The following is a 13,739-nucleotide window of genomic DNA, read 5'->3' as shown; positions in this document are numbered from 1 at the left end:
GATAGTCTTTGCATTTATATATCACACTAGTATACTTTTGTATGCTCTAAGCCGAGGAGCATGGGGGACACGTTCTACTTCCCCTGGGAAGGGATGTTTCTGTACGCGTTATGTCCATTGCCTCTCCTGCTACGAGTCATCAACACACTCAGACAGTGTCAGTGCAGGATGATGCTCATCGCCCAGGCGTGGCTGATGCAGATTTGGTACCCGGACCTTCTCAGCCTGTCAGCGTTGCCACCGGTCAAGCTACCAACGGTCCCGGATCTTCTCACCAGAAAAGGAGCAGCAATCCTGCATCACGGCCCAGGATCGCTAAACCTGAGGGTTTGACTGCTGCAGCCCTAGAGTTTGGAGGATATTAGTTGCCGGCGGACTGTAGGGAAGCCCTCGCCAAGGCCAGGGCATCGTCGGCTCTGAAGTGCTACGGTCACAAGTGGAAGCGTTTCGCTACGTGGTGCCGGTCGCAGAAGATTACCCCCCTGAGATGTCATGGCCCGCAGAGTCTTCCATAATTGCTATCCTTGGCCAAGGCTGGACAGGGGCACGCCTCGATCAAAGTACATCTGGCGGCTATCTCTGCTACACCAGGTCTCCAGGAAGGTCTTCGCTTTGGTCTCATCGACTCGTAAAAGAGTTCCTCAAAGGACTTTTTTTATCTTTCCCACAGGTGAAGGCGCCTGCCTCGGGGTGGGAACTCAACATGGTTCTGACAAGGTTCACATGGGCCCCCTTCAAGCCTATGCATCAAGCCCCTCTCACGTTCCTCTTGTGGAAAACAGCTTTCCTTGTAGCCATCACCTCTGCCACGAGGGATGGCGAGATACATGCCCTATCCTGCAAACAGCCATACCTGACTTTCCCCAAATCAAGGGTGGAGCTGCGGACGCACCCCTTTTTAATGCGTAAGGTTCAGTCGGAATTCCACCTCAACAAACCTTTGATGTTACCTGTGTTTTTTCCTGAAACCTTCGGCTCTGGCTGAGAGGGCCTTGCACTCGCTGGATGTTGCTTGTGCCCTGAAGTTCTACGTGGCACACACAGTTTTCGAAAGACTTTACAGCTGTTCGTGACCTTGTCCAAGGCTCCCATCTGAAGGTGGCTCTCCGGCTGCATCATGCACTGTCATCGGTTGGCGAACCGACCGCTGCCTTGCCGTCCGTGAGCCCACTCCACCAGAGCGATCGCTGTGACGACGGCGTTCCTGGCTGGTGTGCCCTGCTGGACATCTGCAGGGCTGCTATGTGGAGGTCCACGCACACCTTCACGAAGTTCTACTGTGTTGACAGGGATTCCAGGGAGGAGTCCAGAGTCGGCCAAGCAATGCTAGGCAACCTGTTCGCTTGAGCCGAGTCTGCTCCAGAGTTGAGAGCAAATTGCTTCTGTTGAGCCTTGCCACCTCCCGTGATTGTGTAATGTTGTACAGCTGTGTATTAGTTATTTATGAGCATGTGAATCAATGCCAGACCCCGTGCTGGAGAAGGAATAAATTACTTACTTTTAACTATTGTTCTCCAGCATGGGCCTGGCATGGATTCAAATGCGAACCCTCCCTCCTTCCCCTCTGTGGCTCTTCTTAGTCATGCTGCCACTTTACGTGCTTACTAAATCTTAAGATGGCTGCCAGAGGAGGGGCTTAGGGAAGAGGACAGTATGCCCCAGAGAACAGTGATTGGTTTATGGGAGAAATACAGTTTGTTTTTACCGAGGATTCCCAGCCTGACGACGTGGAATATTCATGAGCATGTGAATCCATGCCAGACCCATGCTGGAGAACAATTAACTTGTTCCTTTAATATAGGCATGTACTACAAACGTTGGTAGTGTGACTCAGCAGCCAGTTTTAGCTTATGAAGGGGTAATGTGAGTTGTAGAGCTGTACAATAAAATCAGTAAACACAGGTATCCAAGTAAACACACACTTAGTTATATAATGCATATGTGTTTATTTATACACACAGATATTTAAATCATTCTTTAAAAAGCAGTAACTAGCAGTAACATTGATCCCAATTTAGGATTCAATTAAAACAGTGAACAATAAAGCAGGCGAGTAATTCAATCATATGTTACACATTTTCCAGCACCAAGGGTGACGTCATTTGAGGTCAGTATAACACTTGTATCACCTTTGCAGTATTGAGTTATAAAGGAGGGAAAGGTTAGGGTTCGATCGGAGCATACTGGTATTCGACGAAAACAGCTAGATTCTCCCAGAGGGATGCGGGCAGTCTTTTATCCCAGCAATAATAGTGTTCAACAATTAAGACCTGTAAGGGGACACGCACTGCCAAAGCAAATAGGTTCAGAAGGGGGCCTTCAGAGAGCCAGGACAGCCACAGTCACTGGGCCAAGTCAAGGTTCTGATGCTCTCTTCTTAGAAAATGTCTTTAAATAGTCAGTAGTTCAAATAGAAAATCACAGCAACTCAAGAGGAGTCACCTTGAAGAAGCACAAGCTGGAAGGCCTGTTTAAGTGATTTAAGGTCAACTCAGTGTAGGGTTAAATAGCACTCCCAAAGGTAGGACACACTCCAAATGGCAAAAGGATAATGTACCCCAAGCCCCACACTACCAGTGAACTGAAGAATTTGTTCCAGTTGGATGCCTTCTGGTTGCAATGCTGCGGAACTCTTTTTCCTGGTCCTTGGTCATGGTGACGGAAGGGAGGATGTCTGGCGGGCTCCTGCAGCAGCTTTCGATAGAGGGACTCGGCAGCAATGGATTCCTTGAGATTCAGCGGCTCTTTGTGGTTTTGTCACCTTTTTCTCAGTGCCAAAGAAGAACGAACAGCTCTGGTTAGAAGTTCCTGGATCCCTTGGTCCTCCACTCTGGTGAGGGGACTATGGATGCGGATTTCCTGCTTCTGCAGGGTCCTCTGGATGCTCACAAGGATTTGCCGGTTTCGCATTTCGGAAGACAATGCACTCACAGATGGTTGAGGTACCCCGGGTATTGGGATTCTGCAGCCTTGCAAAGTCGCAGCAAGTCCGATGTTGCACCAAAATAGAAGTTGTCTTGAGGCTCGTTGGTCCCACCAGCCTAAGGGAGCAATTTGTGTCGTAAAGGTCTTCCCAGTCGATTCAAAAAGGTGTCAGCACAGCTGCAGGGCTTCACCAAGCACTTTACGGTCCAGGAGAGTGCTGATGGTATTTATTTATTTATTTGTATTTTTAAAGCGCACAACAGCCCGGGGGCATCGTGGCGCTGATACAGAGAGGACAAGATTGCTGGTTACAGTAGAGTGCAAAAGTGGTTGCATAGATATTTGCATTACAGAGATGTGGTTACAAATACATTTGAATCACAGGACAGTTTTGCAAGATGAAGTGTAGAAGTAACCTGAAGTGATACAATCAATAAGGTGAGAGGTGTGGTGGAAGATGAGAGGAGAGTTATGTAAATAGTGTGCTTTTGAGTGATTTGCGAAAAGAGAACAGTGAGGGTTCTGCTCTGAGCGGGTTAGGAAGGGCATTCCATATCTTGGGTGTAATGTATGGGAAGCCGATGCCACTGGCTTTGGCTCTTCTGATGGGTGGGTATGCGGAGTTGGTTAGCATGATGGCTTCTTTTCGGGCGGTTGGAGGAGTTCTTGCGTATGGTTTTGGATAAGTAAGATGGTGCGGCTGAATTGATGCATTTATGAGTAATAGTAAGGATTTTAAAGTTGAGTCTTTCCTTAACTGGGAGCCAGTGTGCATTTCGTCTTGCTTGGGATACGTGGTCAAATTTGGGTACGTGCAAAGCCACACGGAGTGCGTTATTTTGCACTATTTGTAGTTTGTTGAGGTTTTTGGTGGAGGTGCCTGCTAGGAGAGCGTTGCAGTAGTCTAATCTCGCGCCTATGGTGGGCCTGGCGATGGATAGGCTATTTTGGGAGGTTAGAAAGGGTTTAATGGCATCAATGAGTTTGGTGGAGAGCGCGGATGCGGAGGAGATGGCGCTGACCTGTTTTGTTATAGAAAGTGTGGCTTCTAAGTAGACTCTTAAGGTCTTCACAGATGCGGAGACTGGAATGTTGGTGTTGTCAATGGTGAAGTGGGAGTATTCAGTGCCAAATTTGGCTAAGGTTTCCTTAGGTACTAGGATTATGATTTCAGTTTTGTTCCCGTTAAGACAGAGGCAATTGGTGGCCATCCATGTTTGAAGGTGGTGTAAACCTGGATGAGTGCTTCGGTGTCTTAGGTGTGGTCTCCAGTAAGGGGGGAGGAGGACTTGGATGTCGTCGGCATAGTTGGTGTAAACTATGCCGAGCACATCTAGTAAGTCAAAGAGAGGTTTGGTAAACAAATTGTCGAGGGTGGGTGCAGTGCATGGTCCCTGAGGGACTCCACAGTCGATGGTTTCAGGAGGTGCATTGGCCAAGTCGGAGTAAACTTTCATGGCCTTTCCTTTTAGGAAGGAAGTAATCCAAGAACTGGCTTGGTGTGAGAAGTGTGCTGCGTTAGAGAGGTGGGAGGTGAGGATGCTGTGAACAACAAGATCAAACGCGGCGGAGAGGTCGAACAGAAGTAGGGCAGGTTTACCAGTGTCCATTATTTTGGTGATTTGATTCTTTAAATCTAGGAGGGCGGTTTCAGTGCCATGGCCCTTATGGAAGCCTGATTGTCTCCTGCCCAGAATGGTGTGCGTTTCCAGATATTGCTGGATTTGGTTATGGGCGGCCTTGTCTAAGATTTTGAGGAGGAAGGGGACAGTGGTGATGAGGCGATAGTTGTTAGGTGAGGGGGGGTCAAGGGAGGACTTTTTTAGTAGCGGGGGAACCCATGCTGCTTTTAGGCATTGAGGTATGGTTCCTGATGCGAATGAGGAGTTAATGAATGCTGTGATGATGGGCACCAGAGAGTCTGCGCATTCTTTGATAATGGTAGGAGGGCAGATGTCCCCTTTGTAGGTGGAAGGTTTGATTTTTGTTTTTAGGAGGTCGGTGACTTCTACTTCTGTAACGTCTCTAAAGATGAATAGGGGTGTTTGAGAGGGTGGTGTGTGAGAAGAAGGTGGTGGGGGGAGTTTATATTTGGGAGAGCTTTGCGCTGAGATGCTATTTAGTTTTGGAGTGTTTTGACTTTGTTGAGGAGGGCGGTTTGGATTCTGGAGCACCAGGCTTCATCCTTAATGATTTCATCTGGGCTAGGGATGGGAATGGTGAGCTCTTTGAAGATAGAGAAGATTTCTCTTGTTTTAGAATTGGCTTCAGTGATTCTTTGATTGTAGGAGTCTGAATTAGCATGGAAGATGGCTTTTTTGTAGGTAGAGTAGATTTCTTTGAATTCTTTGAGGGAGGATTGGTTGGGCGCTGACTGCCACTTGCTGAGGGCTTTGCGTTTCTTGGTGCGGAGAGCGGATAGATCTTCTGTGAACCAGGAGTTGAAATGCATGGATTTCTTTTTTTTCTTCTAGTGGGGTTATGGATTCAATGGCTTGGGTGAGAACTTGGGCATAGGTTTGGCGAGAGAGGTGGGGTCATTATTGAACAGCGGTTTGAGTTCAGAGGTGTTGAGAAATGGGGCGAGGTTAGCTTTAGTGAGTTTTTTTAGAGCTTCTGGCTCTAGCTGGAGGGGCATGGATGAGAGCCTTGTGTGTGGCTATGTTGCGAATAGAGAATTGTATATAGTGGTGATCTATCCATGGGAGGGCTATGATGTCTGTGATGGATGAGGAACAGTTGTGGTCGGTGATCCAATCAATGGTTCGGCCTTTACAATGAGTGGGAGCTGTGACTCTGTGTTCGAACCCTATCTCTTAACATCTTCTTCTTCGGATGTTGTCCTCCAGTGGTCGACTCTGCCTCTAGTCCCAAAAACCTTGCTTTTTATGTGAGTTCCCATTCATTCACAGCCCTAGACTGTTAATTACCCAGCAGGTCTGTCCTCCAGGACAGCCAGCCTGCCAACTGGAACTGGTTTCACTGAGGCACACCTAAAGACAAAGGACAGAGCAGTTTCAGGGCCCTCCCATACTTCCTGCCTTCCCAAACAAACTGGAGCCTGGGCAGGCTTCAGGGCTGAAGCCCACCAAAGGCAAAATACACAAAAGACTCAATTCAAACAGCGTAAAAGCCCAGAAGAAACTAACTGACAAGAAATCTTGAAAAAAGAAGACAGGGCAATTTTGGAAAAATGGTCACCCTTGGGTTCTTTACTGCAGCTGAGGTATCAGCCTGCAGATACATGGCACAAGGCAGTAAAAGAGAAACCACTGCCACCAGCCATTCAAGTGAGTTAGTGTAACACAATGTTACATGAGAAGTGGCATAAAGGAGTTACTACCCCCAGCACTCCACATAGGGTGGTGTGTGCTACACTCACAAACGAAAAGTAAGAAAGACAGGGGTCATCTTGCTATTCTTGGGAGCAGTAGTTCACCCAAGAAAATATAATTAAACATTAAGAGAAGTCCAAGGGGCTTCTTGGTGGCACTGCGCAAAGGGTGCTGTGTGTCACAATGCAAAAAGCAGATGCTTATGGAGTTTCCCAGACTCCATAAAACAGTAAGAAACACAGAAAATCCTAGTCAGAAAAATACATGAGAGAGTGAGAAAAAAGTGCCACTCACCCAGGAGTTCAAATCAAAAAGCCCTGAGTCCAGCAAAAGAACTGGGGTCTCTAAGGTTAGAGGAAATTGGCACAGAAATGAAAAATCTCTTAAACAGATACCAGCAACTCCAATGTTTGCAACCTTTGAAGATTTGCATTTTTGGCCTATGGTAGAGTATTTCAAAAAGTGCATCTTATCCCCTTGCAAGCAAAATTCTGCAATGACGTATTGCGTGTAGTTGAAAAGCATAACGTAAAAAATAATTGGAAACATTTCAGTCATTTTGAGTAAAATGCCCACACAAAATACTCAGAGGTGTAGCTTTGTTCAAATCATGTTCCATATTCCATCTACTTTCTTAGTGTGCCTTAAGCTACAGAAGGCTGGGGCCTCAATTAATACCCACATTGTAACATAAGTTTACTTCCTGTAAAAAAAAAAAATAACTGTTATTCGCAAAGGAACACAACTGAAAATGAGTTCCCATTCCTTTTTTTTCTTTAAAAAAAAGTTGTTGAAGGAAAATGCACTGAATGCTTGCATGCGTGGCCACAACCTGTCATTGTGTTTCCATAAAGATGTAAGCATGCGCATCGTATGTCCTAATCCAGCTGTGGCATTACAAAGGTGAGTCTATCTTATCACGTTCAGTTACTCCCGTTATGGCTCCAGTTCCGTCCAGTAGCACACGAAACATTGATAAGAGGTGACAATGAGAGCGAACTCCAGACAACCCTCATGCATTGTAAGCAACCGTTTAGACCTGGAAGTCTGACGCTGTGAGCAGTTGATTTATGTGTGTCCTTTGTTGTTGATTTCTATATGATCTCGCGGTTACTCTTTCTCAAACATGAATTCAGTCATGGTTTAATTTCTCTGTTTCTGCGCAGATCCAGATCGTATCGTGGTTGGTACAGAGGAAGGGCTCTATGTGATCGAGTTGACACGAGATGGTAGGTCACTCAAGCTCATAATGTGATCCGCAACTACGTTCCAAACATTAGAAAGCAAGGAATGCAAAATAATCAGGGGCACTTGCCTTTTTAAATGTGATGTGCTTGATAATAAAAATGAAGTTTGCTCCATGAAGTCTGTTAGGACTGGATGTCTATGCTATGGCCTGGTGGGCAGATGTATAGAAGGCCAACCTAGTGACAGGGACAACTCTGGGAGCTATAGCCAGACCAGATGAAGGTAGCAAGGCGAGTGGTTAAGGCTAAGTCTCGGGAAGGGTGAGCCTGGTAAGGGGTCCACAATGAGTCCAAAGAATAAGCAGTCAAGAATAGTCCCTAGACAAGTAGTTATAAAAAAATGTATTATATTGGCCAAAAACACACAATGAAAAATGACTATGGGGAGGTAATGTTATCACACACACATATAACACACAAATATACAATCAGAGAAACGGGGTAAAATCACTAGAATTACTGAACACCACCTGTTAAGGAAGGTAAGGATCAGATAAGTAAGTATCAGATATGTTATGTTAAAGGTATTTATACCGCGCACCGTCACCAATGGAATTGGTCGCCTGGTGCTCTGACTGATCTAAATAAAGAGGGTTGTTGGGGGGTTAGTAGGGTAAAGTGAGAGAAGTGGTTTCCTGTTGGCAACTTAAGTTCGTTTTTCACTGTGCGCCAAGCTTCAATGCGATTATCAGATCGAAATGGGTCCCTGTGTGATGTTGGTGCGAGTTATGTTTTGTTTGTTGTTGCAGTGTTGTAAAGTATGTGTGGTGTGCTGTGCAGAGAAGTGGTTGTGTTGGTTTCTGTGTGAGAAACGTATGAAGAATATTGATTTATTTTTTTATTTTGTTTTTTATTTTTCGCAGATCTTAGATTGGTCTGTAGGGTTGCTATTGATTGTGGTCTGTCCATCTGGTTGATGAGTGTGATGTGATGGCAGCTTTCTTCTGAGCTATTTGGAGGTTTGTGTACCCGGTTGAGGCAAGCATTGTTCCTCGCCTTGGTATTGGCGCTGTATATTTTACAGGGCTCTGCTCCCTTCTTACCCATTTCCCTGTTGGTGATCCTTGGCTGCCAATGTTTCCTCTGTGGATTGGAGGTTATGCTGACATGTCATCCTTACTCTTCCCTCCAGATTCCTCTATATTCATTCCTAGTGTGATCCTAACCTAGCTATGTTCCCTTTTGGTATAGTGTTATTCTTGGAGTGGACCCCCCCCCCTTCCTGTTTATGGAAGCTAACTTAGGAAGATTGAGTGGATCCATTTTCTCTGGGTTGTTGTTCCTTCTAGTTCTGGGACAAAGAGTCAGATTTTGAGTAGTTTCCTGAATAGAAGGTGATCGCTCGTGTTACGTATGTTTTTTGGTAACTCATTCCAGGCTTTTGGTGCAAGGTGAGAGAATGAGGATCCTCCTAGTTTTCTCTTGTTGTATGGTTTTGGTTCTAGGCCGATGTCGCTGCTTGATCTGAGTGGTCTGGTTGGGTGGTAGACGTTTATTTTCTCTTTTAGAAACTCTGCTCTTTGGATGTGGATTGCTCTGTGCGTTATGCACATTGATTTGAACTTTATTTGCTGTTTTATTGGTAACCAGTGTATCATTTTCAGGTCTGGTGTGATGTGTTCTCTTTCTGGTATTTTGAGCAGGTTTCTGGCTGTAGCGTTTTGGATGCATTGGAGTTTTTGTAAAAGTCTCTCTGGCATTCCTAGGTATAGGCTATTGGCATAGTCTACTCTAGACATGATGAGGGTGATGATGGTGAGCATTTTGTGAGTGAATGAGAGATATGATAGGATCCTTTTTGCTGCCTGTAGGAGGAAGAAGCATTTCTTGATTAGAGCGTCTACTTGTGGCTCTAGAGTTAGTTCATTGTCCATCAAGATTCCTAGGATTTTGTACTATCATCGATGGAACCAGTGCTATACCAAGTTCCGTTGGCCAAGGGATGTAGTGATTGTTTTCTCCCTTTGTGGAGATGATCGTTGTTTCTGTTTTTTCTGGGTTGAGTTTGAGGTAGTTCGAGTTCATCCAGCTGTAGGTTTCCTGAAGGCAGCTCTCTGGTGGTGTTTTTTCTTCTTTTGTGTCTTGTATTTTGTAGACTATTTGTGTATTGTCAGCGTAGTTGTAGCCTGTGAGGCCATGTCTTTTAATGATCTTGAATAATTGATCCAGGTATATGTTGAATAGCAGCAGGGATAAGGATTATCCTTCTGGTACTCCACAGATGGAATCTCTTGAATTGGTTTTGAAGGGTTTGATCCATATGGTTTCTGTTCTGTTCTGTTAGGAAGGATTTAATCCATAGTAAGGCTAGCTTGGTGATTCCTATTTCTTCCAGTCTCTGATGAGGATGTTGTGGTTGACTGTACCGAATGCTGCGGAAAGATCTAGAAGTATCAGAGCTGTGCTTTTGTCAGAGTCTGCGTTCGACTTTAGATCGTCCCAGATTGAAAGGAGTGCTGTTTCCGTTCCTCTCATTGGTCTGAAACCTACTTGTGTGTGCCTGGTCCAGCAGGTGGTGGTGTTATGAATTCTTGGGTTATTTTATAGATGTCTGTTTCGAGTAGTTTTGCTGGGTACGGGATGTTGGAGAGAGGTCCTCCACGTTTCCAGCTGTGTCCTTGAGGAGCGGCTTCATGTATGCCGATTTGAAGGAGTGTGGCACTTTCCCTATTGAGATTGATTGGTTGAAGAGATCTGTAGTATTCCATGGTTTTCCCTTGTGTGAGGATTGATTTGTACATTTCTGGGGGTCAAGGGTCCATTGGGTAGCCTGTATTGTTGCTTTTGTTAACTAGTTTGACGAATGGCTCTGCCGATATTTGGGGGAAGCTTCAAAGTTTGTTATAACTTTCCTCTGGCTGGACGGTGGGTTGCATGTTGGGGTTGCATGGTCTGCTTTGTATGATCTGTTGGATGGTGTTGATTTTGTTTTGGAAGTGGTCTGCAAGGTTGTTGCATAATCTCAATGATGGTATAGGGGCATTGTTTCAGTCAGGGGGGTTTTCATTTCGGGATTTTAAACAGTTCTTTTTGGGTGTCGGGTGCTACGATGATTCTGTTGTCGAAGTATTTCCTTTTGGCTTTTTGGATTTCCTTTTAGTATGAGCGGGTTTGTTGTTGGAATTGGAATTTCTTTGCACTGTCGTTTTTAGTCCTCCATTCTAGTTCAGAGGATAGGATAATTAGGTGTTCCTGCTCGATGGGGTTGGCGATTGCTTCCGTGAAGGCATCCACGAAGTTAGCATCATAGCTCGGTGGCCTGTATATCAATACGAATTTTGAGGTTTGTTTTGTTTTGGGTTTTGTTGATAGGCAAAGTATTAAAGATTCACAGTTTGTGATGTTTAGAGGGTCTTCCGCTTTAAATTTTGTGTGTTCCTTAAGGGCTATTGCCAATCTTCTATCTCTTTTGTTTTTTCTGTTTGCTTGCGTGCACTTGAAGTTTTCAGGCAGGCAGTTGTGGAGTGGGATTTTGTAGTTGTCGCCTAGCCATGTTTCAGTTATGAATTACATGTCGATAACTCCGTCGCACAAGAGGTCGTAGATCTTGGTGGCATATTTGGCCATAGACCTAGCGTTGATTAGATTGCAATGGATCTTTGTGGTGGTGTTGTGTTTGTTTATTGATCCATGTTTTGGCTTTTTTGATGTTTCGTTGTTGTCCCTGATTGATTGGAGTTTGGTGGAGGCGGCTTCATCGTTGAATAGGTCTGTTAGATTGATGGTTGGGTTGCTAAATTCTTCGGATTCATCATCTTTCTTGATTTAATGCGGTTGTTGAACTGTTGTCAGTTTACAAGAACCACAAAACCCAACTGCAAAAGTCCCTCCCTAAGATGTAAGGGGCCTTATACCCAATAGTTCAGAAAAGTTCCAAGGAAGTTTGTGAAGCAGGAAAAATCTCAAATAGGGGATCTTGGGATTATTCCAATAGTTTGAAGACACTCTGTTGTAGTCAACGAGACTTTTGGAATGCCGGCGCGAACCAGCAGTGGCAAAGCCAAAGTGTTACAAAACTGTCTAAATGTTAGCAAACTTTTTAAGGGGAGCTATAAGGTTCCGGTAAATAGTGTTACAACTGGCACCCGTAGTCAAATTCATTTTAGAATTCAGGATTAGGACTTGGCAGGTCTTCTGAAGAGGGTCCGTGGTCGCTTTTCCCACTGTTATCTCCAGGTCCTCGATGCCCAGGGATTGCAGGTTCAATCACTTCTCCGGGTGGCGACTCTACGGGGAGTTTTCCTAAAGTCTCACTGGCAGTAAGACTTTAGTAAGCTATCCCAGTGATTTGTAGATCCCCCAGCTCTTAGCATCAGTCTGTACTAGCTCTGGACCTTGGTAGTGTGGCAGAGCAGTCAGGCTTATCTTGTGAGTACGAGGGGAAAGCTACAGACAGGGTATCCCAAATTCCATCACTATTTGATATTTACTCAAACACCCTTCACCTAAGAACATTTGTGAAGTTTTCCTTGAGTTTGTATACTGTTTCTTGGCAGATGGGTGCAAGGCATACATCTGAATAACGAACAGCTTTTTCCATTCGGCTTGGAAATGGGTATAATATCAGTGGTGTTCTGTACTCATTAAAACTTATATTTTTCTTGCAGTGATCGTTCGAGCTGCGGACTGTAAGAAGGTGCACCAGATTGAGCTGGTTTCCAAAGAGAAAATAATTGTCCTCATTTGTGGCCGCAATCATCATGTTCACTTGTACCCTTGGGCCTCCCTGGACGGATCGGAAAGCAGTTATGACATTAAACTCCCAGAAACTAAAGGCTGTCAGTTGATTACGACTGCGTCGCTGAAGAAAAGTTCCTCTTCTTGTTTGTTTGTGGCAGTGAAACGCCAGGTTCTTTGTTACGAAGTTCACAGAACTAAACCTTTCCACAAGAAGGTCAATGAGATCCAGGCCCCAGGGACCATTCAGTGGATGGCCATGTTCAAGGACAAGCTATGTGTTGGCTACCAGTCTGGATTCTCTCTCTTGTGCATCCAAGGCGATGCGCAACCCGTAAACCTGGTAAATCCTAGCGACCCCTCGCTCGCATTCCTCTTGCAGCAGCCTTTTGATGCCCTGTGTGCCGTGGAGCTCAGTAATGACGAGTACCTGCTTTGCTTCAGCCATATGGGAGTTTACGTCGATGCGCAAGGTCGAAGGTCACGCACGCAGGAGCTCATGTGGCCTGCAACGCCTGTTGCCTGTAGTATGTATTTGTTTTTTCAATGTTGCTATATTCATGTTGCTGCTTTAAGTGCCTGTGTAGTTTTAACATGTAACTTCTGGCTGTTGGTGTCTTGGTTTTGTTGCGCTTTGCCCGATATGTTGATTTTAAGAGTGCCCTTGAAATTGTGTCGTATTGATTATTGATCTTGGCCTTTCAAGTACTGCTCCATATACAAAAAGGCATAGATCTGCCTTAGGAGACCTACACATGGGTGTCTTGGGCATCGGTACCCCTCGTTCTTTGAACAGCTGGGAACTGTCACTTCTTATTTCACGTTCCAACTCATCAGCGGCAACGTCTTGCATCACATAATCATTTCTCAAATTCCCATTATCCTGCAGATTTAGGCAGAACTGATTGCATTTCAAAAATATTTAGCCATATTATACAAAGGTGCTATCCTGTAGGAATTGCCTTATGGTACAAAGAAAGATGGTTAGCAGTTATCCTTTGCCAGGACAGCATTATGGTTGAGGCAGCGTTGTCTGATGCATTTGTTGATACATTGCTGCTCAATCTCTACATAAGATTGACAAGAGAAAAGAATGGGATGTTGTTTAAGCCCCTTTTTAATATTTTTGTGTTCCATCACTTGATCTGCACAATTTTAAACTTAAGTTGCTTAACAACCATTGTATAGTCTCAAATGTCAGACCTTTTTCCAAGGTTGATAAAATAATGCTAGTACAAACAAGGGGGAGTCCTAGACCTAGCTTCTCTTGTATTCATACAGGAGGGGCTAACAACCATTTCTATTTGAACCACTGGCTATATTCACAAGGCCACCACTGCTTAGGAGAAAAATACATATATGTGTATTTGTTCTGACAGTTCAATATTCATAATACAACCAAGTAAATACAACAGAGATGTATGGTATGGTAATGTTTATATGGTGCCTATACACAGGCAAGTGTTTCAAAGCACTCAAGGAGGGTGGGAACACAGAGGAAAAACAAAAGTTGCACAGAGCCCTTGAATTTTTGAGACGATAAAGGTCTGCAGAG

General features: G+C 44.8%; 1 protein-coding gene across 2 annotated transcripts in view; it reads left to right on the top strand.

Moving 5' to 3' along the window:
• Positions 1-13,739, top strand: part of CDC42BPB (CDC42 binding protein kinase beta) — an 867,880-nt gene that overhangs the window by 746,649 nt on the left and 107,492 nt on the right. For both annotated transcript variants that reach the window (XM_069638111.1, XM_069638110.1), the window contains 2 exons: positions 7,427-7,489; positions 12,115-12,711. In XM_069638111.1, coding sequence (XP_069494212.1) covers positions 7,427-7,489; positions 12,115-12,711 — 660 coding nt within the window. The remainder of the gene's footprint in view (positions 1-7,426; positions 7,490-12,114; positions 12,712-13,739) is intronic.

The sequence above is a fragment of the Ambystoma mexicanum genome, chromosome 14 (genome assembly GCF_040938575.1).
Source record: "Ambystoma mexicanum isolate Mex_15411 chromosome 14, UKY_AmexF1_1, whole genome shotgun sequence".
In the NCBI taxonomy this organism is placed as follows: domain Eukaryota; kingdom Metazoa; phylum Chordata; class Amphibia; order Caudata; family Ambystomatidae; genus Ambystoma; species Ambystoma mexicanum.
Note: the sequence above shows the minus strand (reverse complement) of the source record. Positions and strands in the feature narration are given on the sequence as shown.